General features: G+C 41.8%; 1 protein-coding gene and 1 non-coding gene across 8 annotated transcripts in view; both read left to right on the top strand.

The window, feature by feature from the left end:
* The window catches only part of TXNDC16 (thioredoxin domain containing 16), a 70,539-nt gene that overhangs the window by 19,447 nt on the left and 24,455 nt on the right, over positions 1–26,637 (top strand). For 5 of the 7 annotated variants that reach the window (XR_009760798.1, XM_061612535.1, XM_061612536.1 and 2 more), the window contains exons 6-13: positions 20–141; positions 974–1,061; positions 4,890–5,046; positions 6,387–6,553; positions 19,161–19,221; positions 19,405–19,555; positions 21,201–21,347; positions 22,146–22,205. Coding sequence is in view for 6 of the 7 variants with exons in the window: in XM_061612535.1 (XP_061468519.1) it covers positions 20–141; positions 974–1,061; positions 4,890–5,046; positions 6,387–6,553; positions 19,161–19,221; positions 19,405–19,555; positions 21,201–21,347; positions 22,146–22,205 (953 nt within the window). In the remaining variant the exon portion in view is untranslated. The remainder of the gene's footprint in view (positions 1–19; positions 142–973; positions 1,062–4,889; positions 5,047–6,386; positions 6,554–19,160; positions 19,222–19,404; positions 19,556–21,200; positions 21,348–22,145; positions 22,206–26,637) is intronic. The other 2 variants (XM_061612539.1, XM_061612540.1) reach the window with 2 other exon arrangements.
* TRNAT-UGU (transfer RNA threonine (anticodon UGU)) lies at positions 3,824–3,893 on the top strand. The gene has a single exon. It is a non-coding gene; the product is annotated as a tRNA-Thr (tRNA).

Here is a 26,637-nt window from a genome sequence, read left to right as displayed (position 1 = left end):
TTCTGTGTCTTCTTCCCAGTGCTCTCCTCTTCAATGAAGTGAAATACGTCGCGACCCTGGTGGACCTCCAGAAGGTGGAAGATGCTCTGAAGGGTCAGTCAGACCTGGTCTTTGCCTACGTCCAGGCTGTCGGGACTGCAGGTAAAAGGTCAGGCCACTTAACTAGGCAATGGAGGAGTTGCCATGCCTGTTCCTCCCAAAATTCATGGACATGACTGCTCCAGAGCTTTGTTCGTGCTTAGAAAGGCAGTTTTTGCTCAAGGCGCTTGGATGGTCAGTGTTTGGATTTGATGGCTGAGGATGCTTTCAAAAAAAAAGTCTTGATAAAAAATTGCTGCTTCTTGGCTTAAAAATGGTGTCACCTGCTATAACTATTATTATTCCATAATTACCTGATGACCAAGACTATCCATAAATTAACAATTTTAAGGACAAAAATGTAAGGATTTTTAAGAGTGGAGGAACAGCAGTAGTTGCACAGATGCAGGACAGCCTTCCTCCACCTGGTGCCCTGCAGATGTTTTAGACTGCAGCTCCCAGCGTCCCTTCCCATTGGCTGTGCTGGCTGGGGCTGATGGGAGTTTGAGTCCAACGACAGCTGGAGGGCATCTGGTTTGGGATGTCTGATGTAGGGTATACTCCAAGATGCTCTTAATGCTCAGTGATCTTGAGCTTTAAGAGTCTACTCCCCTTTTAACTGGAAATTTAGTTAAGTTTTAGTTTTGTTTTCTAGTCTAATTTTGGATTGCATTACATTCCTTTTCTGTAAGCTGCTTTGGGGATGGTGATAGTAATAATGTTGATGATGGTGTTTGTATAGATACAGATATGTATACAATCCCCCCTCCCCCACAAAAAAGGCTGTGATTTTTTCCTGGCCAGGATTTGCAGGGTTTGGGGTGGTATAGGGGGAAGGTGGAGGCAGAGAAGAGGGTGCAAAGAAGAGTTCCTGAGTAAATCTCTCTTTTTCTAGAGCACAGAGCGTTGATGGAGGCTGCTTTTGTTTATACCTCTGTTAAGTTTGCCTTAACCACGGAGGTGACTCTTCTGAGGAGCATTCGGTATGTACAGCAAAGAGGAGGTGGTAGCAATTACGGGGTTTGGTGTGAAGAACAGCTAGTTGTGAGCACAAACTTTAAAATTATTATTATTATTTATTAAATTTATATCCTGCCCTTCCTCTCATAAGGAGCCCAGGGCGGCAAACAAAACACTAAAAACGCTCTAAAACATCGTAAAAACAGACTTTAAAATATATTAAAACAAGACAGACTGCAACAAAACATCTTTAAAAACACATTTTTTTTAGAAAAAGCTTTAAAAACATCTTTAAAAGCAATTCCAACACAGACTGGGATAAGGTCTCTACTTAAAAGGCTTGTTGAAAGAGGAAGGCCTTCAAAATGAGCACAACTCTTTGCCCTCCCCCTTTCCAGTGCACTCCAACTCAAGCTTGCAATTGACTGGTTGCCTGGGGCAAGTAGAAATTGTCTCTAAGAGACCAGGCAAGTCTCTGGTTTTCCTTCAAGCCTTAAACTATGGATGGCTAACTTGGTGCCTTGCAGATGCTACTGGACTATGTCTCCTATCATCCCTAACCATTGGCCATGCTGGCTGGGGCTGATGGGAGATGGAGTCCAACAACACAGATTTGCCATCCCTGCTTAGAGCCTCTTTAAAGTTAGACGGGAAACAAAGGGAGATCCACCTATATCGTCCATTATCAGCCCTGAGCCTGTTTCTCTTTTCCACCCTTGGATTCTGGAAGAGAGCTTAGTGCAGGCAGCCACTGTTAAATGAAGGCATTTTAACAGAAAAGCGGTCAGCTTTATGCCTCAGCTGCTATTTGCTAAATGTCAGGCCATAAACATTAGCGAAGGAAGCGAATGGTTAGAACAATAATAACCAGGGTATGGTCTGAAAGCCACCATCTTACTAAAAGCCATGCAGGTCTGGGTCTGGTCAGTGCCTGGGTGGGTGACTGCTTGGGTACCATGGGTATGTTGCCATGTTAGGGTCCACGATGGAAAAAAGCATGATATACATATCAGGAAGTAAACATTTAGCAGGCAGAAAAATCTTAGAACAATTGGGCTTACACAAAGAACAGCTCCTTTTAGACATCATGTCAAACCATGGTTAAGGAAACCTAACCATGGTTTAATGTGATGTCTGAATTGACAGACCGTGGTTTGCAAATGGCTGGCAAGCCAGTATAGGAAGAAATATGGGCCTGCAAACTATGGGTTGTGCTAATAATCTGGCATGATGTCTGAATTGACACACACAAGTTGTTCCAGCAGTTGTTCCAGCTCTGGATAAGTCCCCTGCACCAGAGTTTAGTTTTAATTTTTAGATTTTTAGACATTTTAGAATAGTTGCTCTTTTAATGCTTGGGTATGAAAGGTATTGTGATAATTTCCTTACTGTGAGACATTTGAGGAGGACCTTGCTTTTCCATTGTGGCATGCTTAGGGTTGTTGTTATGTGCCTTCAAGTCAATTACAACTTATGGCGCCCCTATGAATCAGCAACCTCCAAGAGCATCTGTTATAAACCACCCTGTTCAGATCTTGTAAGTTCAGGTCTGTAGCTTCCTTTATGGAGTCAATCCATCTCTTGTTTGGCCTTCCTCTTTTTCTACCCCTTTCTGTTTTCCCTAGCATTATTGTCTTTTCTAGTGAATCATGTCTTCTCATGATGGGTCCAAAGTGTGATAGCCTCAGTTTCATCATTTTAGCTTCTAGTGAAAAATTAGTAAAAATAGAGGTGGACCGGTGGGTGGAGTTTGAAAGGAAACAAGCAGCTCAGAACCATAGTTTGCTTCTTTATATGTCTGAAGCAGAGCCTTTCCAACCTGTGCTCTCCAGATATTTTGGACTGTTAACTCCCATTGGCTGGCTTGGGAGGGCACCATGTTGGGGAAGGCTGCCTTAGTTAGTCAGCTTCTCTTTCTTCTGCGTGGGGAGCTTAATGACTGTTTTCCTTCTGTTATCTGTTCGTGATTTCCCCCCTTTCTTTCCTTTATAGGGGAATAGCACTGTTTTCGGTATAAAGGGGGAGGAAGTGTCTGTATGTGTACAAATAATGAAAGGAGAACAGTAATTAATGCTTCCCCACAATGGCAAACAGAGGGGAAATTGACTAATAAAGTGGCAATTCATTACCTTCCCAGCTGTGCTTAACAAAATGCGGCGAGACTGCTCACTGGGGCAGGGTATTGCCAACATGTCACCCCACTGCTGAAAGAACTGCACTGGCTACCTATTAGCTCCTGGGCTAAGTTCAAGGTTCTAGTTTTGGTATACAAAGCCCTATGCAGCTCGGGACCAGGATACCTGAAGGACCTTCTTATACCATATATACCCAGCAGATCACTACACTCTGCAGGTGAGGGCCTCCTGCAGATACCATCTTATCAGGAGGTCCGTTCTGTACAATATAGGAAACGGATCTTTAGTGTGGCAGCACCTCCCCTGTGGAATTCCCTCCCCTTAAGTATTAGACAGACACGATCTCTGTTATCTTTTCAGCGCCTACTGAAGACCTTCCTCTTTCAACAAACCTTTTAAGTAGAGAGTCTGTGTCTGTGTTGGAATTGCTTGTTAATATGTTCTTAAACTTTCTTTTTTAAAAAATGTTTTAAATCTTAGATGTTTACATAGCTTTTTTAAAGTAACATTTTTTGAGATGTTTTGTTTTAATGTTTCACAGCTTATGATGTTTTAATGTTTTTAGTGCTTTTGTTTGCCGCCCTGGGCTGCTGCTGGGAGGAAGGGCGGGATATACATCAAATAATAATAATAGGAAGGAACAGAGGAAGGGCCATAGCTCAGTGGTAGAGCATCTGCTTTGTATGCAGAAGGTCCCAGGTTCAATTCCTGGCAGGATCTCCAGGTAGGGATAGGAGAGACTCCCTGCCCTGAAACTCTGATGAGCCACTGTCAGTCAGTGTGGACGGTACTGAGCTAGATAGTCTGACTCACCTTATGTTCCTAATAAAGTAAGAGAATTATCTCATCTTATGTCCCTAATAAAACATGCAGAACTTGCAAACAGGAAGTGACTTGGAAGGGACTTGTGTTGAGCAAGACTTTCTTCTGAGTCAGTGTTGGCCATGGGGACTCTGCCGTGCTGCATTAGATGCTGCGTAGAACCATCTTTTTCATTCCGCTTCCGGTCAACCGGATTGCAGCAGAGCAATTCTTCAGGGGCAGCAGAGGGGGGAAGCAACCACAGAACAGAGTCACCAGTTGTGTAATGGAAATGGCTCAATTCAAACTTTCCATGAGGAACACCATATCCAAGGCACCGATGGAGACGGATTGTAGCTTAGGGGTATAGATCTGCTTTGCATGCAGGAGGTACCAGGTTCAATTCCCAGCATTTCCAGATAGGGCTAGGAAAGCTGCTGCCGGTCAGTGTAGATGGACCTAGTGAGGTGGTGGGCTCTCCAACACTGGAGGCATCCAAGAGACAGCTGGACAGCCACCTCTCGGGTATGTTTTAATCTGGATCTCTGCACTGAGCAGGGGGTTGGACTCGATGGCCTTACAGGTCCCTTCCAAATCTACTGTTCTATGATTCTATGACCGACGGTCTGACTCAGTATTTTATTTATTTATTTATTACATGTGTATATCGCCCCATAGCCGAAGCTCTCTGGGCGGTTTACAACAATTAAAACATGAAGGGAGCTTCCCATGTTCCTAGCATATCAGTGTTACTTTTGGGTCCAGTTCATGTTTTTCTAAATGTGGAGAAACTTTACTTGCACGTCTTCATGTGCGCACTCCCCCACACATTGAGCATGTCCACATTTAGGAACGCATGTGCATAGGAGGCCAGGTCAGATCCTGCATTGACATTCTTGTGCATTCCTCCTATAGCAGCAGAGAGCCTGACGTGCCGTCCTCAAAACTCTTCTACTGCCACTGCAAGGTGGCTGAGGATGCGGCCCAGCCGTGCCGAAGGACTCTGATGGATCAGCCACTGGCCACGCTGAACATCCACAAGTTCCTGAAGCTGATGGAGGAACCCCTCGTGGTATGGTTGGGGATGTTGCCATGACCTCCTTCCCACTTTGCCCATCACTTGCTTATTCCAAATGTACTTCGAGGCATGTTGGAATATGAATGCATTGAGTGGACTAGCAGCTTGCGGCGAATGGCGAGAAAAATAGTATTATGTTTTTTGGGAGGGGTGTAGGGGAGAGAAAAGGTTATCAGCGGCTACTAGTCATCATGTCTATGCTCTGCCTCCACAGTCACAGGAAGTATGTTTCCAACCAGTTGCTCGAAACCGCAGGAGAGGAAATTGGCTGTTGCGCTCAGGGCCTGCTTGTGCTTCCTGTAATGGGCAACTGGTTGGCCACTGTGAGGACAGAATGTGGGACTAGATGGGCCACTGGCCTGATCCCGCAGGCTGTTCTTATGTTATGACCTGGGAGACCAGGCTTAAAATCCCCACTCAACCGTGAAGTTCCTGTTTTATTTCTTTATTCAGAACGCTGAGGACTTGAATCTTACTTTATTTTGAGGGAGGGACAGCAGTAGAACCTATGCAGAGGGTCCCAAGTTCACTCTCCTCCATGGCATCTCTCCAGGTAGGACTGAGATAGACGCCTTCCTGAAACCCTGGAGAGCCACTGCTGGTGTAGAGATAATTCTGAGCTAGAAGGAAGAATTATGTTATGCAGCTCTGCCTTCATCTCACTCTTGTGTGAAGCTCTGCCTTACACGGGCATGAGTGCGAATGCAGTGTAGTGGTTAGAGTGCCACGATGTAAGACCTGGGAGACCAAGGTTCAAATCCCCGCTCAGCCTCGAAGCTCACTGGGTGACCTTTGGCCAGTCTCTCTGTGCCCCACCTGCCTCACAGGGTTGTTGTGAAGGGTGGGGGAGATTAATGTACACCATCTTGAGCTCCTTGGAGGAAATAGATATTTATTTATGGAATGATAATAAATAAAAATAAATGTGACCAGCTTTTGATAGAAAAAGAACCATTTATTTGTTGGTTACGTTGGTCTGGCAAAAAATATGAAGGGAGACAGCTTGTCTGTGGCTAGTTCTGGGCCCGGTGCTAGCTTTCAGAAACTATCCTTTGCTGAGAAGAACGTAAGAACAGACCTGCAGCTGAATTGGGCCAAAGGGGTCCCATATGGCCCAGAATCCTGCTTTCACAGTGGCCAACAACTTACCCCTATGTGAAGCCCACAAGCAGGACCTGAGCACAACTGCACTCTCCTGCAGTTGCCAGCAACTGGGCTTGTGCTGTTGCTTGTTGCTGTGTCCCAATGAAAGCAAGCCTTCAGCCCTGTGGAGGATGAGCAGGTGTAATATTTTCCAGTGTAACGAGAGCTTTACGCCAAAACCCCCTCTCCAGGTGGAGGCCACAGAAGATCCAGAGAAGGTTTCCACCACCCACCTCCGCCTTGGCCTTCCGCTGATCTTCATTCTGACTCACAAGGAGACCTTTGGAGAAGATAAGAGGATAGCCGAGTTTGTGGCCTGGAAGTTGTTGGGGAAAGCTGGAGTCCTTCTTTTGTCAAGGTATTTATTGGAATTGCTTTTTAATATGTTTTAAAAACTTTTTTAAAACCGATGTTTTTAACCTTTTTAAAAAAAGTTTTGAAAGCTTTTTAAAAAAAACGTTTTTAAAGATGTTTTAATGTATTTTAAAGTCTGTTTTTATGATGTTTAAAGTGTTTTAGTGCTTTTGTTTGCCGCCATGGACTCCTGCTGGGAGGGAGGGCGGGATAGAAATGAATGAATGAATGAAGGGGGGTAATTTTAAAGGTGGAGAAGGGGTGGAGAGGGTAGGTAGGTTTCTGCTTGGGCTTCTCACCAGCTTTCTGGGAGTTGACCATTCCCACAGACTTGCTAACAGCCCAATGCTATGCATATTTACGCAGAAGTAAGTCCTACTGAATTCAGTGTTGCTCCAAAGTAAGTGTCTGCTGAGGATTACTGCCTACACTTTTGCTTGGTAACTTTACTTGGCTGCCTGTGACTTTTATGTGGCTAAAATGGGGTGCAAGAGAGCAGTGAGGCCGTGGACTGTGATAATAGTTGTTCATTTTCTTCACTCTGTTGACTAAAAAGGAACTTAAACTATACATTGGGAACAAGAAACATCCCCTCTCCCTCCCAATGGGGAAAGAAGTCTGTACCAAATAAAAGCTAAATAAGTTGAGAGTATTTGCTGAATTCTAATAATTTAGGCTTGCCTGGGAATAGGCCCCAGTAATGTACTTCTGAGTAGATGTGTTTAGGATTGCACTTTAGTCTGCATGCTATTGACACTGGAGAAAAGACAAATTCTCCTGCAGGCAGTGACTGCTCCATGTTATTAGGCCAGTGGAATTTCCTCTGGGTTTTAGTCCGAACTTTCAAGGGGCTGTCCAAGGGGCTGAAGCAGCTCCTTGAAAGTTTCGACTAAAACCTGGAGTGGATTTCATTGCCATCTTCCATCTGGACACCTGTGTCCTCGCTGTGGGAGGCTGTGTGGATCCAGAATTGGCCACCGCAGTCACAGACCCACTGTTAAAGATCTTATCTTGGAAGACAATCTTACTCTGCCACGAGCGATTGCCAATGAATGAATGTCATTGGGCCAGTGGAATCCCCTGCGGGTTTTAGTCCGAACTTTCAAGGGACCGTCCATGGTGCTGAAGCAGCTCCTCGAAAGTTTGGACTAAAACCTGAAGTAGATCCCATTGCCTCACTGACGTAGAGTCAACATCCAGCCCTGATTGCAACAGTGCTTTGGGTTGCACCTTGGACAGCGCATTGAAAGTTTGGACTAAAACCTGAAGTAGATTCCACTGCCCCACTGACATGGAGCTATCAGCCGCTCTGGCTTGCAGGTCACTGGCCCTTTTGGCTTCTTACCTATTTGCCCCCCGACTTCACCAACTGTTAGCTCAACTCTTTGAAGCCTGGTTCCAAGCCTCGGTGCCTCTGACAACTTCCTCTTCAACTGAAAATGAGATTCTGAAACTGCATCCGATGCCGATTTCTACATTTGCACTTTGTGAAGTATATCCCTCTGTTAAAGGCCCTGTATCAGAGGCCACCAATGTACCGCCGGTACCTTCTATGGTGCCCACAAAAGGTCTCAGTAAATATCCCCTCAAAAATCCACTGTGCACGAGAGACTGTGTGCTCTTCCTGCCAAGTTCCTGTTTGAGCTATCTTGGCCTCTCCCACATTGAACAAGCCCCCTTAAAGGTGGTTGCATTTCATTGGATGCCAGAACTGGACACCCACCCTCCCATCTGTTTTATTTATTTTATTTTATTAAATTTATATCCCATCCTTCCTTCCAGAAGGAGCCCAGGGCAACAAGAAAAAAAAAAAAGACAAACACTGAAAACATTTTAAAAACAAAACATCTTTTAAAAAAAATAAAAACATCTTAAAAAAACATTTTAAAAATATCTTTAAAAGCATCTTAAAAACAACATAGATGCGGACTGGGATAAGGTCTCTATTTAAAAGGCTTGTTGAAAGAGGAAGGTAGAGGAGGAGGCGCAAAGACCTCTCTTTGATCAAGTGCAGCCGTGGCTGAAGTAGGTGGCTTTGACCACCAGGGGGCACGTGAAACCTGGCTGCAGCTTAGAACGACTGCTCTGATTCCCGCCAAGCGCTTAACGGCAACTACAATGACTTTGTGGTAACACTTCTTGTTTCATTCTTCGACCCTTGTTAAATGAAGCCCTGTAGCACGTTTGTGAGCACAATTTGCTAAGCTTTAAGGCCTTTTACTATCTTAATTTAGTGTTTTAAAAAATCGCACCTAACAAAGGCCCAAAATGGTGGCGAAAAACAGAAAAGCAGGGCAAGGGGAAATGGCGTCTGTTAACATAGAAAACCTGTTGGAAACAGTAATGACTCGAGTTCAGAGCATGCATACCCTATTAATAGCTGAATGGCAAAAAGCCTTTGAATCCACAAAGGATACACTGGATAATTTAGCACAAAAAACCCTGGCTATTGAAACAACAGCTAATGAAGCCATGGAATTAAGTGTTAAAACCTCTGACAAAGTCCAACTACTTTTAAAAGCTAATAGAGAATTAAACACAAAATTGGATGAACAGGAGAACAGAGCAAGATGTTGGAATGTACGCTTTCGTGGGTCCCCGAAGAAAAGGAACAGGGAGACATGGATTACAACATGGTGGTCCAAAGTACTCCCTGAAGTCCCTGTCACCGCACTAGATTTGGAGCGTGCTTACCGTAGCTTAGCACCCAAACCTAAAAGTACTGCAATGCCACGAGATATCATAGTGGCTTTTACTCATTTTCAATTAAAAGACGGATTTATGAGAGCCATTAGAGACAAAGGAGGCTTGAGATATGACAATAAAGAAATCATAAACTAGATGCCCTAAAGGCATTTGACTCGCTACACTGGGACTTTTTCAGGTCTTGCAACACTACAAGTTTGGAAATACCTTCATTAACATTATACAAGGCCTATATAAACAAGGCTTAGCCAGCATCAGAATTAACGTATATGAATCAGGATTTATAAAAACTGAAAAGGGAACGAAACAAGGATGTCCCCTATCACCACTTTTATTCGCCTTAACCATGGAACCTTTGGCTCAAGCGATGAGAGAGGAATCCACCATTGAAGAATACAACTTTAATGGATCCACTCACAAAATAAGCCTGTTTGCTGATGATGTGGCCCTCCTTCTCTCAGATCCACTAGCATTCTCAGATAGCATAAAAAACTTATTTCAAAAATATAAGGACATGTCGGGATTCACCATTAATTACACCAAATCCGAATCCCTGTTTATAGACATATTTATTTTTTATTTTATTTATTTGTTTCATTTATAAACCGCCCATAGCGAGTGGCTCTCTGGGCGGTGTACAAAAAGGTTAAAATACAGAATATCACAATAAAATCAACTACCAACAGTAAACATAAGCAGCAAACAAAAAAAATAAAAGATTTAAAGTTATAACATTAAACGCTTAAAATGCCTGGGAGCATAGCCAGGTCTTAACCTGGCGCTGAAAAGATAGAAGCGTCGGCGCCAGGCGTACTTCTTCGGGGAGGCTGTTCCACAGTTCGGGGGCCACTACAGAAAAGGCCCTAGATTGAGTAACTGTCCTCCGGGCTTCCTGATGGGTTGGTACCCGGAGGAGGGCCTTAGATGCTGAGCGAAGTGACCGGGTTGGTTCATAGCGGGAGAGGCGTTCCACAAGATATTGCGGTCCCACGCAATAGGTCCTAATACACAAAAATTAGTTAAATTAGTTAAAGCAGCATTGGGAATCTCTATTTGTGCTAAAAAATTTAAATATCTAGGGGTCATTATATCAAAAAATATAAATACATTGTTTTATTTAAACTATAACCCAATTATTAGAAAACTTAAAAGTAATCTCAAATCTTGGAAAAATAACTCTCTCTCAATGCTAGGCAGAATAGCTGCATTACAGATGATGCTACTTCCTCGATTCCTATTTCTATTTCAGGTTTTACCTATCCATATATCTAGCAATGTCATAAAATCATGGCAACGTACAATTATCAAATTTATTTTTCAGCAGAAAAAATCTAGATTAGCCCAAACTTTAATCTATAGAAATCAAATTTAGGGGGATGGGGCATTCCAAATCTAACATATTATCCCAATGCCTTTCAAATTCGTCAGATGGTGTACTTAATTAAAAACATAAAGGAGAAACACTGGGTGGAGATGGAAATCAACCTTGCCACTGATGCTTCACTTAGGTCCTTACCCTTTCTCTCAGTAAGACAGCAAACTATCAATAACATGGCCAATCCATTTACTTTTTTTTTTATAATAATTTTTATTCAAATTTTCATAAAACAAAACAAAATCAAAAAACATAACACAATAGAAATGAAAATAAAAAACTTGACTTCCGATTTGTCACAGATCAGCTATAAGTATATAATATATATCAAACCTGTCCCTAAATACATACAAGATCACTTTTCTCCATAGTCTATCTTAATTAATCGTCAAATCCCATTATCATCATTTCATTTTTATCTTTCAACAAAAAGTCTAAGAGAGGCTTCCATTCCTTAAGAAATGTATCTGTCAATTTTTCTCTAAGTAAACATGTCAATTTATCCATCTCTACTAAGTCCATTAATTTCAATAGCCATTCTTCTGTTGTTGGTGTTGATTCCATTTTCCACTTTTGTGCATATAATAATCTTGCTGCCGTAATCATATATAATATTATTCTTCCATATTTCTTTTCTATTTGTTTATCCATAAAACCCAATAAAAAAAATTCTGGCTTTGACTGAATATTTATCTTTAAGATTTTTTGCATCATCCTACCTATCTGTGCCCAAAATAATTTTGCCTGTTTACACAACCACCACATATGATAAAATGATCCTTCTTGTTGTTTACATTTCCAACAAACATTAGAAACGTTACTATACATTTTTGACAACTTTTCTGGAGTCATGTACCAACGGTACATCATTTTATAGAAATTTTCTTTAAGATTATAGTATAATGTAAATCTCAAGCCTTTTTTCCACATATTTTCCCATTGATCCATTTGTATGTTATAACCAATTTTTTTTGCCCACTTTACCATACACTCTTTTACTTGTTCTTCTTCCATATCCATTTTCAGCAAGAGTTTATACATTTTCGCAATTATACTTTCATCATTTGTACACAAACCTATTTCAAAATCAGATTTACTTATTTCAAACCCATATATTTTCTTATCCATTTTATATCTTTCTAACAATTGTAAATAGGCAAACCATTGAGAGCTATATCCCTCCTTTATCAGTTGCTCTCTCTCTTTCATTATATATTCTCCATGTACATTTTCTAATAGTTCTTGATAAGTTAACCATTTCTCTTTTCCAGCCATTTCTCTTCTGTAAAACGCTTCTTGACTTGAGACACATAACGGTATTTTCGAATAAAACCTTGGTTTATATTTATTCCATATTTTCAACAGAGAACGTCTTATAAAATGATTATTAAAATCCACATTAACTTTTACTTTATCATACCATAGATATCCATGCCATCCCACTTCAGGTTATGACCCTCCAGATCCAATAGTCTTTTATTCCTCAATAAAAACCATTCCTTTATCCAGACTAAACAACAAGCACCATAATAAAGTCTCAAATTTGGTAATCTGAGTCCTCCTCTTTCTTTGGCATCTTGTAATAATTTAAATTTAACTCTTGGTTTTTTTCCCTGCCAAACAAATTTAGAAATGTCTTTTTGCCATTGTTTAAAAGGTAAATCAGAGGATATTACAGGTATTGTTTGAAACAAAAACATCATTCTCGGCAATACATTCATTTTTATCACGGATATTCTGCCCATTAATGACAATTGTAATTTATCCCATCTTAACAAGTCTTTCTTAATCTCTGTCCATAATTTTTCATAATTATTATGAAACAACTTTGAGTTTTTATTTGTCATAATAATACCTAAATATTTCAACTTTCCCTCTATTTTAAAATCTGTCTTGTCCATCAACTCATTTTGTTCCCTTGAAGATAAGTTTTTCACCAACATCTTTGTTTTTTGATTGTTGATCTTAAATCCTGCTAACGGTCCAAATTCTTTTAATTTGTCCATCAATGCATTAATTCCTTCCAAAGGATTTTCTAATACAATTATCAAATCATCAGCAAATGCTCTCAATTTATATTCCTCTTTTTTTATTTTTATTCCCGAAATCCTTTTATCTTGCCTTATATCTCTAAGCAGCACTTCTAAGACCAAGATAAATAAAAGGGGAGATAATGAACATCCCTGTCTTGTACCCTTTTGTATTTCACATGAGTCCGTTAAACCCCCATTAACAATTATCTGTGCCTTCTGAGATGTATAAATAGATCTAATCCATTTTATAAAATTATCTCCAAAATCATTTGCTCCAAGACCTTAAACATAAATTTCCAATTCAAATTATCAAATGCTTTCTCAGCATCTAAAAAGATCAAAGCTGCTTGTTTATCATTTCGTTGTTCTAAGTATTCCAACACATTCAAAACATTCCTGACGTTATCACGTAATTGTCTTTTAGGTAGAAACCCCGCTTGATCTTCCTGAATAAATTGTTGCAATATTATTTTCATTCTTTCTGCCAAAATCGTTGTAAAAATTTTATAATCATTATTCAGTAGAGATACGGCCGATAATTTTTTGTTTTGGTTAGGTCCTGCTCCTCTTTAGGTATTAATGTTATATTAGCATTTTTCCAACTATCCGGTATCTTCCCCTCTTGCAAAATAGAATTCATTGTATACTGTAAAGGTAATAAGAGTTCCTCCTCCAAACATTTGTAATACACTGCTGATAATCCATCCGGTCCTGGCGCCTTTCCTAATTTAATTTTACCTATACATACATAATTTTACCTATATATAGTGATATTTCTCTTGGCGTAATAGGACCATTAATAACTTGTCTCTGAAAATCTGTAATTTTAGGCAAATTCTGTTTAAATATATACTCTTCTATTTTTTCAGATGGAATTTCCTGACACTTATACAAAGTTGAATAATATTGATGAAAAACTTTTTGGATTTTTACATTATCTGTCAGCATCTCATCTCCTTCTTGTATCTTTAAAATAAGATTTTTTTGTCGTTCTTTTCTTAATTTATATGCTAGCCATTTCCCTGGTTTATTTGCAAATTCAAAAGTCCTTTGTTTAGCAAAATTTAATTTCCTTTCAGTTTCTCTAACTGTCAGCATTGACACTTGTTTCTGTAACATTTTAATTTGATTTACAATGGAAACTTTAGTTGGATTCTTTTTCAATTCTTCCTCTTTTTGTTTTATTTCTTCCAAGATTAATTGCATTTTCTGTTGTTTCTTCTTTTTTAATTCAGAATTACATTTAATAAAATATCCCCTCATAAATGCCTTACTTGTATCCCAGACAATATTTTCATTTGTTCCTTTATGTAAATTATGTTCAAAGAACTCTTTTAATTTCTTCTTACATTCTTGTACTACTTTATCATTCTGTAATAAGGATTCATTTAGTCTCCATCTAAATCCAAGATTTTTTTTTTTTGAAAGTTAATATCACAGGATTGTGGTCCGAAAAAGTTTTTGGTAGTATGTCCATTTTAGAAATGTCTTTCACTAGATTTTTAGACATCCAAATCATGTCAATCCTCGAAAATGTTTTATGTCTTTCTGAAAAGTAAGTGAATTCCTTTGCGTTATCATTTATATATCTCCAGGTATCCACCAATTCTAAATTTTCCATCAATTCAAAGCAAATCTTCGGTAATTTACCCTGTGTCTCTTTAATATTTTTCTCAGAAAGTATATCAATTTTTGGTGAAATTACCCCATTCCAATCACCCATGACACACCAATGATCATATGAAAACTCTGACAATTTTTCCATAAGTCCTGTGTAAAACCTTGTTTTATCTTCATTGGGGGCATAAATACCCACTATCAAAGTTTTTATGCCCTGTAAAGTAATTTCAACCCCCACAAATCTACCGCTATCATCCAATAATATCAATTTAGGAAGCAATTGTGGGTTAATGTAAATAACAACACCATTTTTTTTTTAATCCAGCAGAAATAAATTCTTCACCCAAATTTTTCCAAATCAAATATTTGGAATCTTTCTTCTTAATATGAGTTTCTTGTAAACAAATTATATCCAATTTTAATTTTTTCAAATAGTGAAACACTTTCTTTCTCTTCTGCGCCGTGTTGGCTCCATTTATATTCCAAGTTAGATATTTGTATTCCATCTTTAAGCGTGTATTTTAAAATGTACCTGATGCTCCCTTTAATCCATCATCTTCCTTTCCCTCCTCTGCATGTTCCTGTTGACTTTGTTTCCCAGGAATTATATCCATATCTTTGAGTTTATCTTCTTCCATGTCTTTTGAAGCTTTTCTCAAGAAATCCCTTGCTTTTTGAACAGTATTCAATCGATATTTCTGTTGTCTGAATGTAAAAATCACTCCTTCTGGAACATCCCATCTAAATTGAATTTTGCATTGCTTAAGTTTTTCTGTAAAGAAAGCATATTGTTTTCTCTTACGTAAAAGTCTAATAGGAATTTCCTTCATCACCAGTATGTCCTTACCATCAATTTTAAAGGTATTGTTGAAGTGTTGTTGTAACACCATATCTCTGGTCGTCTTTTTTATAAAGTGAACAAGCACATCTCTTGGAATTTTTTTCATTGTTGCATATCTGGAATTAATTCTATAAACTTTATTTCAAATTCCATCCGATCTTCATTCCAATCCAAAAATTTTACTAAGGCATTAACAATTTTATCTCTGATACCTTCACCTGTTTCCTCAGGGATTGCACGGAATCTCAAACAATGTTCTTTATTTCTTAATTCAATCACAGCCATGTAGTCTAATTTTTTTCTAATTCCAGATTTAATATATCTGTTCTATTCTCCAAGATTTGTACCTTTTCTTTAGTATTTTTTACATCCTCTATTATTTGCCCAATTGTCCCTTTAATCTCATCCACTTGTATTTTAATATGGTCTTTTATATCTTTCAATTCCATTTTCATTTCTTGTTTTAGATCATTAATCCCTTCCATTATTTTTTGAAACATATCTGGGGGTAAAGCCCCTTCCTGTGGATCAATTGAACCTCTTCGCTCCTGAGCCTTAGCTGCTTTTCTGGTTGTCATTCTCAAAAAGAGCCTTTAATTTCTGATATTAACCACTGTTCCAAAACTTAGAGGCAGTCTATTTCTTTATTTTTTTTCCTCCACCAACAAAAGAGTTAATATTCCAGGCCTGTTATTATAGTCCAGCCAGCACAATTCTTATCTACGTCCAGGAATGCAAAACAATTCTGGTTCACAACACCAAGCAATAAGTAACATACATGAACAGCAGATTCATCCAAAAAGAAGTAATCCAAGGAAAAAAAAATAGTCCCAAATATATTTCCATCAAATAATCAAGTTACCTCTCATCCGTTTTAATCTTTAATAATTCCAAATTCAGGCCAGCTTTTTGTCGTAAAAAATATATATATAAGTTGTTTACATTTTCTTTCTTCCTTAATTTTATTTAAAAGAGAAAAAGTATGACTCACCCAGGTTTCTCAATTGCTGATTCGTAAACAAATCCCTTTTATTGTAGTAATTTAAGCCAAATGATAAGAATTAGACAGAAGGAGGCTCGCTGGTTATAGAACGTTTTTAAGAAGGAAAAAAAAGTCTCGCTTTTTTTCAGTACAGCTTGTTGGAAGTCCTGACTTTGTGTTCAGCCGATCGGCATGCCTTCTTATCTCAGGGAATTCCTGATCAATTCCAGCCGCCGACGGCTCAACGAAGTCCTGTGGATAATCTGTTTGGTTCACCTTTGCCTTGGAGAACATTTAAGCCAGTCAAAGTTTCCTCTTGACTGGTTTTTAAACTGAAAAAAGCTTCCTCTGAGACAGAGATCTCTCAGAGACGGCCACCAGCTGAGCACTCACTTCCGGGAAGCCCGCCAATCCATTTACTAAATGTATGTTTCAGATCTGGAAATTATGGCAGAACAGATTGGCCCCCATAATTTCACCTTTGATACCTATTGCCTTTCATCCCAAATTTTATACTACTGACAGGGAATATCAGCTAAAAGAATGGAGTATGAGGGGACTCCATAGATTATGTGATTTCTTTGCAAACTCTCTTCCCCTTTCAGTTGAACAATTAAAACTGAAATTGAGAGGAATAAAACTGGACTGTCTAACATTAGCCCAGGTCCGCAGCTTTATTATTTTAAAATACACGAAACAACAAGCAACAAGATCTCTAACACAATTGGAGCACTTACTCCAAGATACACACAAAGGAGAAAAAGGTCTGGTCTCTAAAATTTACTCCATTTTGCTTAACTCATCTCTAAAATCCACTCTTTCTCTCAAGGAAATATGGGAGACAGATCTGGGCTCTGAAATACAACTTCGAGACTGGGATAGGTTATGGGAAACTAAACCGTTTAAGACTGTCTCTAGCTATGTCAAAGAACATTCATTGAAAATGATACATCGATGGTATCGCACACCTGTCCAGATATCACACATGTTTTCCACGGCCTCTCCACTATGCTGGAGAGACTGTGGGAACAAAGGAACATATTTTCATCTCTGGTGGGAATGTGAAACAATACAAGCTTTTTGGCTCAGGGTTTATGATGAAATGTTGTTGATTTCTAAAGAACACTTTGATTTTACGCCAAAATTATTGCTATTAAACATATTTGATGCTACAAACGCAAAGCTGCTCTCCAAAGAATTGATCATCTACATGACCTTAGCAGCAAAATTAACAATTGCATCGCAGTGGAAATCAGCAAATGACCTCTCAATAAAACAATGGTATAACTCCCTCTGGAATATAGCCATAATGGAAAAACTTACACATGAACTAAAACTAAGACAGGGTAAGGAAAAACCAGACTCCTTTTATTTAACTTGGCACTCCTTTATTGAATACACTTCGGAAGATACGTTTATGCATCGTCTGTCAATGGAAGCCTGGCGGATATGGAGACACTTATAAACGATGTAATGGCCTAACAGAAAGGAAACAGAATTTATTCACAATCATTTAGACTGCATATCAGTTTAGTCAGAGGTTGAGTGTCTGAGAGATTTTATTTTCTTTGTTAGCATTTGAATGCTTCTTTGTTGTTGTTGAATAAATATTGCTTCTTAATTATACTGGTGTCTGATGTAAATGAGAAAATTCATGTCATATAAAGGTACCTGTGAAGAAACAAAATAAAAAATAAAAAATCTATTAAAAAAAAAAAGTAGGTGGCTTTTGCTCTGCAGCAGCCATTTTGTATTATGCCACGCCTCCTATGGCAGCCATTTTGTGACTGGTGCCCACAGCATTTACTCAAATCCCAAATGTTTCTGCTGGTGGAGAAAAGCTTGCTGACCCCCATTATACATTCCAATTATTTTATATTATATATAGGCAATTGGTGCTGACTGCTGGAATTTGCTACCACAAGATGTTGCAATGGCCGCCAACTTGGATGGCTTAAAAAGAGGATTAGACAAATTCATGGAGGAAGATAAGGCTATCAGTGGCTACTAGCCACAATGGGCTATGTTCCGCCCCCACTGTTGGAGGCAGGATGCCTCTGAATACCAGTATCTGGGAGGAATTGCAAGTGGGGAGAGAGTGCTGTTGCACTCTGATCCAGCTTAAGAACGTCCCATGGTATCATGTTGGCCGTTGTGAGAACAGATGCTGAACTAGGTAGGCTGTTGACCTGATCCTGCCGGTAGGTTCTTCCTATGGTTGTAAAGACAGCTGTAGTCTAGCAGGTGCCACCAGGTGGCGTAATAGCAGTCTTTGAGAGGATTGCTCTCAGCCTTTGAGTAAAGGGCTGTTCCAAATGTAAAACAGACTTTTTGATACGTCTCATCAGGGAGAGAGGAAAGGTAGCTTCATCTTAAGAATATAGAAATGTGGGCAATTTTTTAGCCATTTCAGGCAGCGATCTGTTCACAGTCTATTTTTCCTTTCTAACCACAGCTCAGTGGCAGAGCCCATGTTCTGTGTGCAGAAGACGCTGCATCTCCAGTTAAAAGGCTCTCTGGCAGCACATGATATTGCTCAACATACCGCGATGAGCAAAGCAACACTTCAGGTTCAAAACCACTTAAAGCAAAACTAAAAGACTCTTTGTTGCTGTCACTGAGCCCCAGTTTGGTCTTTGTGCTGTTTTTAGTTTAAACATAGTTTATTTTATTTCAAAAATAAGTTTATTTTATTTTATTTTCATAGTTTATTTTATTTTAAAAACTGGTATACAAAACTACCATTAGAACAATAGAACGGTATCATAACAGCAAAACAGCATGATGAAAGCTTTGTGTTGTTTTACAATTCATCTTCTGTTATTTTTGTGCAGCTTTTAACTGTGTTTAGCTCTTAACAGACCTAAACTTACAAGACACCTGAACTTACAAGACCTGAACAGGGTGGTTCATGACAGATGCTCTTGGAGGTCGCTGATTCATAGGCACGCCATAAGTCATAATCGACTTGAAGGCACATAACAACAAAAGCTCTTAACAATAACAATCAACAATAGGAACACCGACTTTAACTTCTGGTTTATATCTTGAAAGGAGTTCTGTCGGCCTGGACATTCATCCCCGGTTTAACGTAGCCCTCAAGACACCTGAAGAGGTTAGTTGTTGGCATTGCTGTAGTTATGACCAACTTTCTATTTTGCAGCGTATTCCTAAGCATTTCTGCCTAGAAGTAAGTTTCATTGAATTGAATGAGTCTTACTCCAGGTAAATGTGTATAGGATTGCAGCCTTAAGTCTCTACGATGCAGCTGAGTTTCAGTTATTTGGCATCTCTCCAGGGTGTGCCTGTTAAATACTTGGTTTTGAAAGACATGGATGAAATCATAGCCTTGGTGGAAAGTGGAAAGCAGAGCGAAGCTATCCAGGGATATGAGGAGGGGGAGGAGCACGAGGAAGAGGAAGAGGAAGATGGAGAGAAGTACGAACAAGGTAATTTTGCATCCCGTTTCCTCTTAGTTTGTTCTTAGCACATTAAGTGCTCACAAGTGTTACTGTACTGACATTGTGTATTGTATAATACATTTTCATCATGTTTTCTTGTATTAAGTAGATTGTAAATTGCTTTGAGGGTTTTTTTAAGTATAGAGTGATATGCAAGACTAACAAATAAAATCACATTTTAAAAAAACAACTTGAGTTTTGTAAAGTTTGCTTTCCTGGTTGCCTTGGAGACACTTCAGACTCGCCAAAGGTGAGTAGGTGAGTGACTGTTTACAAGCCTGTTTTACATGAAAAGTGTTCCCACTGCCATTATCATATTGCTTAGTTCAGACATTTCAAAAAGGCCAAAACAAACAATTATATTACCACAATGTTATAAAACGGAATAGTAATGTGAATTCTGTGATTCTTTAGCACAGTTCCTCAGTCTTCTTGGGACAGAATTTGGCTTCCCCGAAGTGCATAGGGTGGGGTGGGTGCTCTGCGTGGCTTCAGAACCCCCAAGACTACTTGTCCTCTTGGGTATCCTAGCCAGTTGCCCAAGGCTGGTTCTCCTCAAGGTCTCCTAACTCATGGGAACCTTCCTCTTCAGCCTGTCCCTTCTTCTGGGGCTCTCTCTCTGTGCCACACCCATTTTCTCTTCTGGGGGGAACAGCCGCAGCCTCAGCAGTCAAGGAAAGGCCTTAGCTCAGCAGTCGAGGCGGTGATGGGTGGCCACCAGTTTGGATGGCTTTTGAAGAAGATTAGACACATTCGTGGAGAATGAGGCTGTCGGCTACTAACCCTGATGGTCGGAGACAGCATGCTTCCAAACTGATTTATTTATTCAATTATTTGATTTATATCCCACCCTTCCTCCCAGCAGTTGCTGGAAACCGCAGGAGGAGAGAGTGCTCTTGCGCTCAGGTCCTGCTTTCAGGCTTCCCATTGGGGGCATCTGGATGGCCGCTGTGAGAACAGGATGCTGGACTAGATGCGCCCCTTTGGCTGGATCCAGCAGGCTCTTCCTGTGTTCTTATGCTTTGGCTTCAGAATTCAATCCCAGGGGCATCTCCAGGTAGGGCTAGGAGAGAATCGATCGATTGATTGATTTTTTATTTATGGTCATAGCCCAAACTGAACATGTACAAATACACAAATGCACAACAATACTTAAAAGAAGCATTAAACATAATCACTCCTGTGAGATACCCTCTTAGTGCATATTAAAACAATAAAATTAAAAAGAGAATTGTTTAATCATTGGTTTTCGACACTCAATAGCTGCTGCAAAAAAGCTGGCTACTTCTGCAGGAGAGAATCCAGTCTGAAATCCTGGAGAGCTGCTGCCAGTCAGTGTAAACAATACTGAGCTAGATGGACCAATAAGGCAGCTTTCTGCATTCCAAAACAGCGCTTGGGAAAAGCTCGTGTTTGAAACCAGAGTGCTGTTCTTTTTCTTCCTCTCTTGGCAATTATTTATTGTATTTATATACCGCCCCATAGCTGAAGCTCTCTGGCCGGTTTACAGTAATTAAAAACAATAAAAACAAATATACAAATTTTAAAACAGAAAAAAACAAGTTAAAAACACAATTAAAAAAAATATTTTTAAAAAAAACACATGCTAAAAATTAGGGTGTTTGCCCTACAGAGATCCAAGACGATCAGGTGGTGGAATCAGTCGTCCGAGACCGGAAGCACGAACTCCCCCTTGAGCACATCCAGACCCTCACGGAAGAATCCTTTGCCCCTGCTCTGGCGGAGACCAATGCCACGGTGGTGCTGTTCTATGCCAGCTGTAAGTTAAAAAAAAAAAGATTGCAAATGGCCATCTTTGCGGGGTTTCTTGGGATGGACTTTTGTTGTGCTGCTGTTGGGCTTTCTTATATTTGGGGCTGTTTCACACCGAAACATGGAATTGGGCAGTGATGTGCAAGTCAACATCCTGGGAATTTCAGGCCCCCCCCGCAAATGATCTAGGAGCATTAGATGTTGTTGCGTTACTGAAGCGAAGCCTTTAGGGAAGGACTGTAGCTGTGTGGCAGATCATCTTCTTCTGCATGCAGAAGGTCCAAGGTTCAATCCTGACATCTCCAGGCAGGGCTGGGAACGGCTCCCTGCCTGAAACCCTGGAGAGCCTCCGCAAGACATTGCAGACGCTACTGAGCTAGATGGATCAATTAGTCTGTTTAAGACAGCTTCCTCTTATGAGATCAACTTCCCGTTGCTTATTTTTGATCCGGATCGATTGTGCAGGGAACGGAGCTGAAATTCCAGTCACAGACACAAGAGCAGCCTGAGCTGTGACCAACAGCCAGGTAACACATGTGCAGTGCTGCCTACATGACAATGGAGGCAGGTGTCCATGGGGACTGGGAGGGCAGAAGGCAGAGAGGCCAACAGTAGGTGGCGCCAGAGCCAAGGGCCACTCTGACGTTTGGTGTATGCAAGCGGGCTTAATTTGCATCATTTATGCAGGTTGCAGAACTTTTCTGGCTTCCCTTTTGTACAGAACTTGCCTGCCTGCAGAGCAAGATTAAGGAAGCTCTGGGTGCCTGAAATAAGAGGTGACTGTCTGTCTGTGTTTCCACCATAGGGGAAGCCGTCTCTCTGGTCGTGATGCAGTCTTATGTCGAAGTGGCTGCCCTTTTGCAAGGTATGGATGCAAGCAAGGAATTTCACTGGCTGTGGCGCACACCTACACTCCCATGTTTTTCTCCAAAAGAAATGTTCTCTTTTGTTGAACGCCTTGGTGTGCTGCGGGGCTTTCATCCATGGCCATCTGCTGAGGCCCATGAGTGGGGCAAATATTTGGGGTGACCTGACGGAAAGTCAGTTGTCTGGTGGCTCAGAGGGAAGAAATGGTGGCCGCCCTTGTGGGTCGTGCCTGGTTTGCAGGAAGGCAAGCGGCGCTGGGGGCTTTGTATCAACCAGTGGCACCGGACAGGCTCTCTAGTGCCGCTGGAAGGTTCCAGGCCCAGAGCATTATGGGCTGTGGTGTGAGTGCCCCAGGTGGCACTCCCTGGAGCTTCGTTCTCTGGACAGCATCCCTGTGAAGGGTTGTAACTCAGCAGTACAGCATCTGCTTTGGATGCAGAAGGTGCCAGGTCAGTCTCTGGAAATCTTGGAGAGCCACTGCCGTTCACTGTGGATGATACTGAACAAAATGGACCTACAGTCTGCCTGTGTGCGGCATGTTCCTATGTGATGCAATTAGCCAAAGTCTGGTTTTAAGCTTGTGGTGCCTCAGCTATGCTGACTGCCCTTGGAGGCCTGGGTGCTGCCTTCTTTAAGAAGAAACAGATCAGTGTTTGAATAGGCCTGACTTGCATCAAACATTAGACTAGATGCCCTGTGCTCGCTTTCAACTCCGACGGCTCTGTAATTCTCAAGATGCCTGGTGTATGACCCTTAGAAACGCAAAAGCTCTAACACCTGCTGTACACATGCGCGCACACACACACTCCTCACCATTACCATTCAGCCATCTGTGACTCCCATAGCCTCAGGTCCAATGGCAAGCGTCTGTCCTGCCATTATTACTATTTATTAAATGTATATCCTACCCATCCTCCCAGAAGGAGCCCAGGGTGGCAAACAAAGGACGAAACACTAGAAACATCTTAAAAACATCTCAAGAAACAGACATCTTCACTATAAATATGCCATTTCAAAACTAGCTGATATTCCGGCGCACCTTAGGAGTTCTGTGCTTTTGTCTCGGGTTCTGGTCCTCTTGAGGCCTTCCCTTCATCTCTCCTCTTCCTCAGGCAAAACATCTTTGGCACACGGTGCCACAGGTTGGCAACACCTGACAGATTCAAAGGGAGGCATCCAGTCCTTGGCTTGAAAAGACACACACCCAGGTGCAGACTGTTCTGTGGCCAGATCAAGCATCCAGGCGAGAGGGTGATGGTTGACCCTAATGGTTCTTAAAAATCTCCCTGGTGCATTCCAAGGACCTTAACTGCAACGAGGCCTTCAGGGCACAGAGCCTGGCTCATTTGCCTCTTTAAACCCTTGTGCAAACTGGTGTTAATGGGTGGCAACCGATGCCTTGCTAGGAACCACACTTGCACCCCCAAATGACCATGGAGGCATGGTTGAGGGAAAAGAATCAGGCGGTGAATCTGGACTCCCACAGGTGTGGGCCTGCACATGGAGTACCCACCTCAGTCATTTCATTTTGCACATGGCAGAAGAGAGGTGCGCACCCTTGCTCCTTCGCCCCACAAGCTGGACTGCTGGCCCAGTGACAGCTTGGTCCTGTGCAGCTTTTCGTGGGTGCAAGGCTGGGCTGTGTGTATGTAAAATGATTCTGCTCTTACGTTGTGTTTATTTAAGGGATCTGTATAGGGCGGCCAGCCTTTGATGGGAACCTGCCTTTTAACACATCAGGGGGCTGTTTGTCTGTCTAGCCCAGACAGTCTGCCCTGATTGGAAGTGGCTGTCAGGGGCAGGGCTGAAGAACCTTTCTCAGGCCGAGGGCCGCATTCCCTTCTGGGCAACTTTCCGAGGGCCACCTGCCAGTGGTGGGTGGGACTAGATGCAAAAGTGGGTGGAGCAAATGTACATTTTACCTTTGTGCAGTCGGCTGGTTTCTACACACGCTCGCACACCCCTCTATATTCCCCCATCCACAGATGCAAGAAGCATCGCCAGAGTTTGAGGATACACTCAGCAGCAGGGTGCAAAGTGGAGCCAGTGAGGGATGTGGCTTGGGTAGAGTTCCAAGGGCCAGATAGACAGGCCTGGAGGGCAGCGTTTGAGGTTCCCCATTCCTGCTCTAGAGTCTTAGTCAGGCATCTGTCGCATCACCTGCCTCCTTATTCTTTTTAAACTCAAGATGCCGGGGACAGAACCTCGGGTCTTCTGCATTCAAAGCATGCAATGTACCGCAAACCTCTGATTCCCCCCCCCCCGAGCTGTGAATCACTGATTCATATCCCTCCTCTGAGAGACCACTGCCTCACATCCTCCCAGTCCACCCAGTCTTTAATATGGGGCTTCATTCCAGGACTGCTTAGATTGTGTATGCGAACTTTGCATGTTGCAGGAAAGCTGAGCGTACCACATAAATATTATTTGCTATGCACATATTCTAATATTTTTTTGAATGTGTATCTGCATCAGAGTCTGAAAAGTGCATGTGTGGATCAGCAAACGACCCAGAGGAACTGTGTTGCCGAATCAGCATTTTGAAATGAAAGTGTCTCATCGGCGCATCTTGCAGACAGTTCATTAAGACAGAGAGGTTCCAAAGCAAAGCTTTTGGCCACTAGATGGCAGCAACCTATTACATGCACAGGCAGTAGGTCTCCATGTATATAGAGCATTCCGGGTCATACTTTTCATATAAATAAATAAGTAAAGGTGTGCTGCAAAAGGTTACCTTCAGAAGCCTGGAAATATATTTCTGGGCCAAACAGAGGCCAGGAGGGCTGCTTTTGGCCCCTGGACCTGAGGGTTCCTCAGCTCTGGTCTATGGACATAACTTTGAGGCTTCTTGGACTAAACGATTGCTGAAACGCATCCTAAACTGGTGTGCCATTTACGCTGGCAGTTCCAGGAAACTCTCTCTCCTGCCTCTACTTTCCTGGCACGTATGTGACATCTCTGAGTGGAATGGGAGCGCCCTGCCCAGAGTGGCTTCTTGCAGATTTACTGTCTGTTTGACACAAGGCAGAAAAACAGCGAGTGGACAATCCATCAAAGGAGGCTCGGCTGCCGACTTACGCCCGTCAAAAACAAGAAGGAAAAAGCAGGATACAGAGAACAGATGTGCAGCCTTTTTAAACAGCCAGTTGCACACTTGTGTACAGGGGTGGCCTGGGGGCAAGGAGGGAGGGAGGGAGGGAGGGAGGCCTGCAGGGGGGCCAAGCCCCCTCCAGAATATCAGTGAGTTTTCATGTTCTGTTAAAAAAGAAGAGTAAATCGCCAACCCCTTCCTGGCTTACAGGGAGATGTCAGTCAACAGTGGGTCATCACCTGTAGCTCTCCAGATGTTGTTGGGCTCCAGCCCCCATCAGCCAACAAAGGCAATAAGAACATAAGAAAAGCCTGCTGGATCAGGCCAGTGGCCCATCTAGTCCAGCATCCTGTTCTCACAGTGGCCTACCAGGTGCCTGGGGGAAGCCCGCAAGCAGGACCTGAGTGCAAGAACACTTTCCCCTCCTGAGGCTTCCGGCAACTGGTTTTCAGAAGTATGCTGCCTCTGACTAGGGTGGCAGAGCACAGCCATCATGGCTAGTAGCCATTGATAGCCCTGTCCTCCATGAATTTGTCTAATCTTCTTTTAAAGCCATCCAAGCTGGTGGCCATTACTGCATCTTGTGGGAGCAAATTCCATCGTTTAACTATGCGCTGAGTAAAGAAGTACTTCCTTGGTCCTGGGGATGGTGGGAATTGTAATCCAGCAACCCCTGGAGGGCCACAGGTTCCCCACCTCTGAGATAAGCGTTCAGATGGACACTGCTCCAAAGCTTTGGCCAAGGAGCGCAAAGGCACTTGGATGATAGACTGGCACTTGGAAACCGCACGGGACACTTCTAAAGTTTGCTTCAAAACCTACTTTTCCTTTATATGCAACTATTTAAATTCAGTGCCAACTGGTCCATTAGGGCAAAAGGGGCACTGCCCCACCAGCCTCCCTCCCCTGCCTGCCTGCCTTCTTACTTGCAACCGGTGTTGTCGTTTGTAGAACTCGGCAGGGAGCAGGAGGAAGATGGGGACAGAACCATAATGAGTTGGCTCTGCCTGTCATTGGCTCTGACTCCGCCTACTGTAGGTTCCCTGCCTTCCACCTCACCAGTCCCATCAGGCACCACTGTACTGAATACATATAATTGCGTTGTTTTTAAATGTTAGCATGTGCTAGTTTACATTTCCCCGCTGTTTCGCATTGACTTCTGATGACTCCCTCTTCTCGGCACCGCAAAGATTTCTGGCTGGAATTACACCTCTTTACTGGAATAACAACGTGCCAGGTGGCTGAGAGCAGACACGAGCCAATATTTCAGTATGTTTGACTTTCAACTCAAAGGGTGGCATTTCAAGGAAGAGCCTCAATTTGTCTTGGGGCTCTGACC

This window comes from Rhineura floridana, chromosome 2 (genome assembly GCF_030035675.1).
Source record: "Rhineura floridana isolate rRhiFlo1 chromosome 2, rRhiFlo1.hap2, whole genome shotgun sequence".
NCBI classification, from domain to species: domain Eukaryota; kingdom Metazoa; phylum Chordata; class Lepidosauria; order Squamata; family Rhineuridae; genus Rhineura; species Rhineura floridana.
This window is presented reverse-complemented; position numbering and strand designations above follow the sequence as displayed.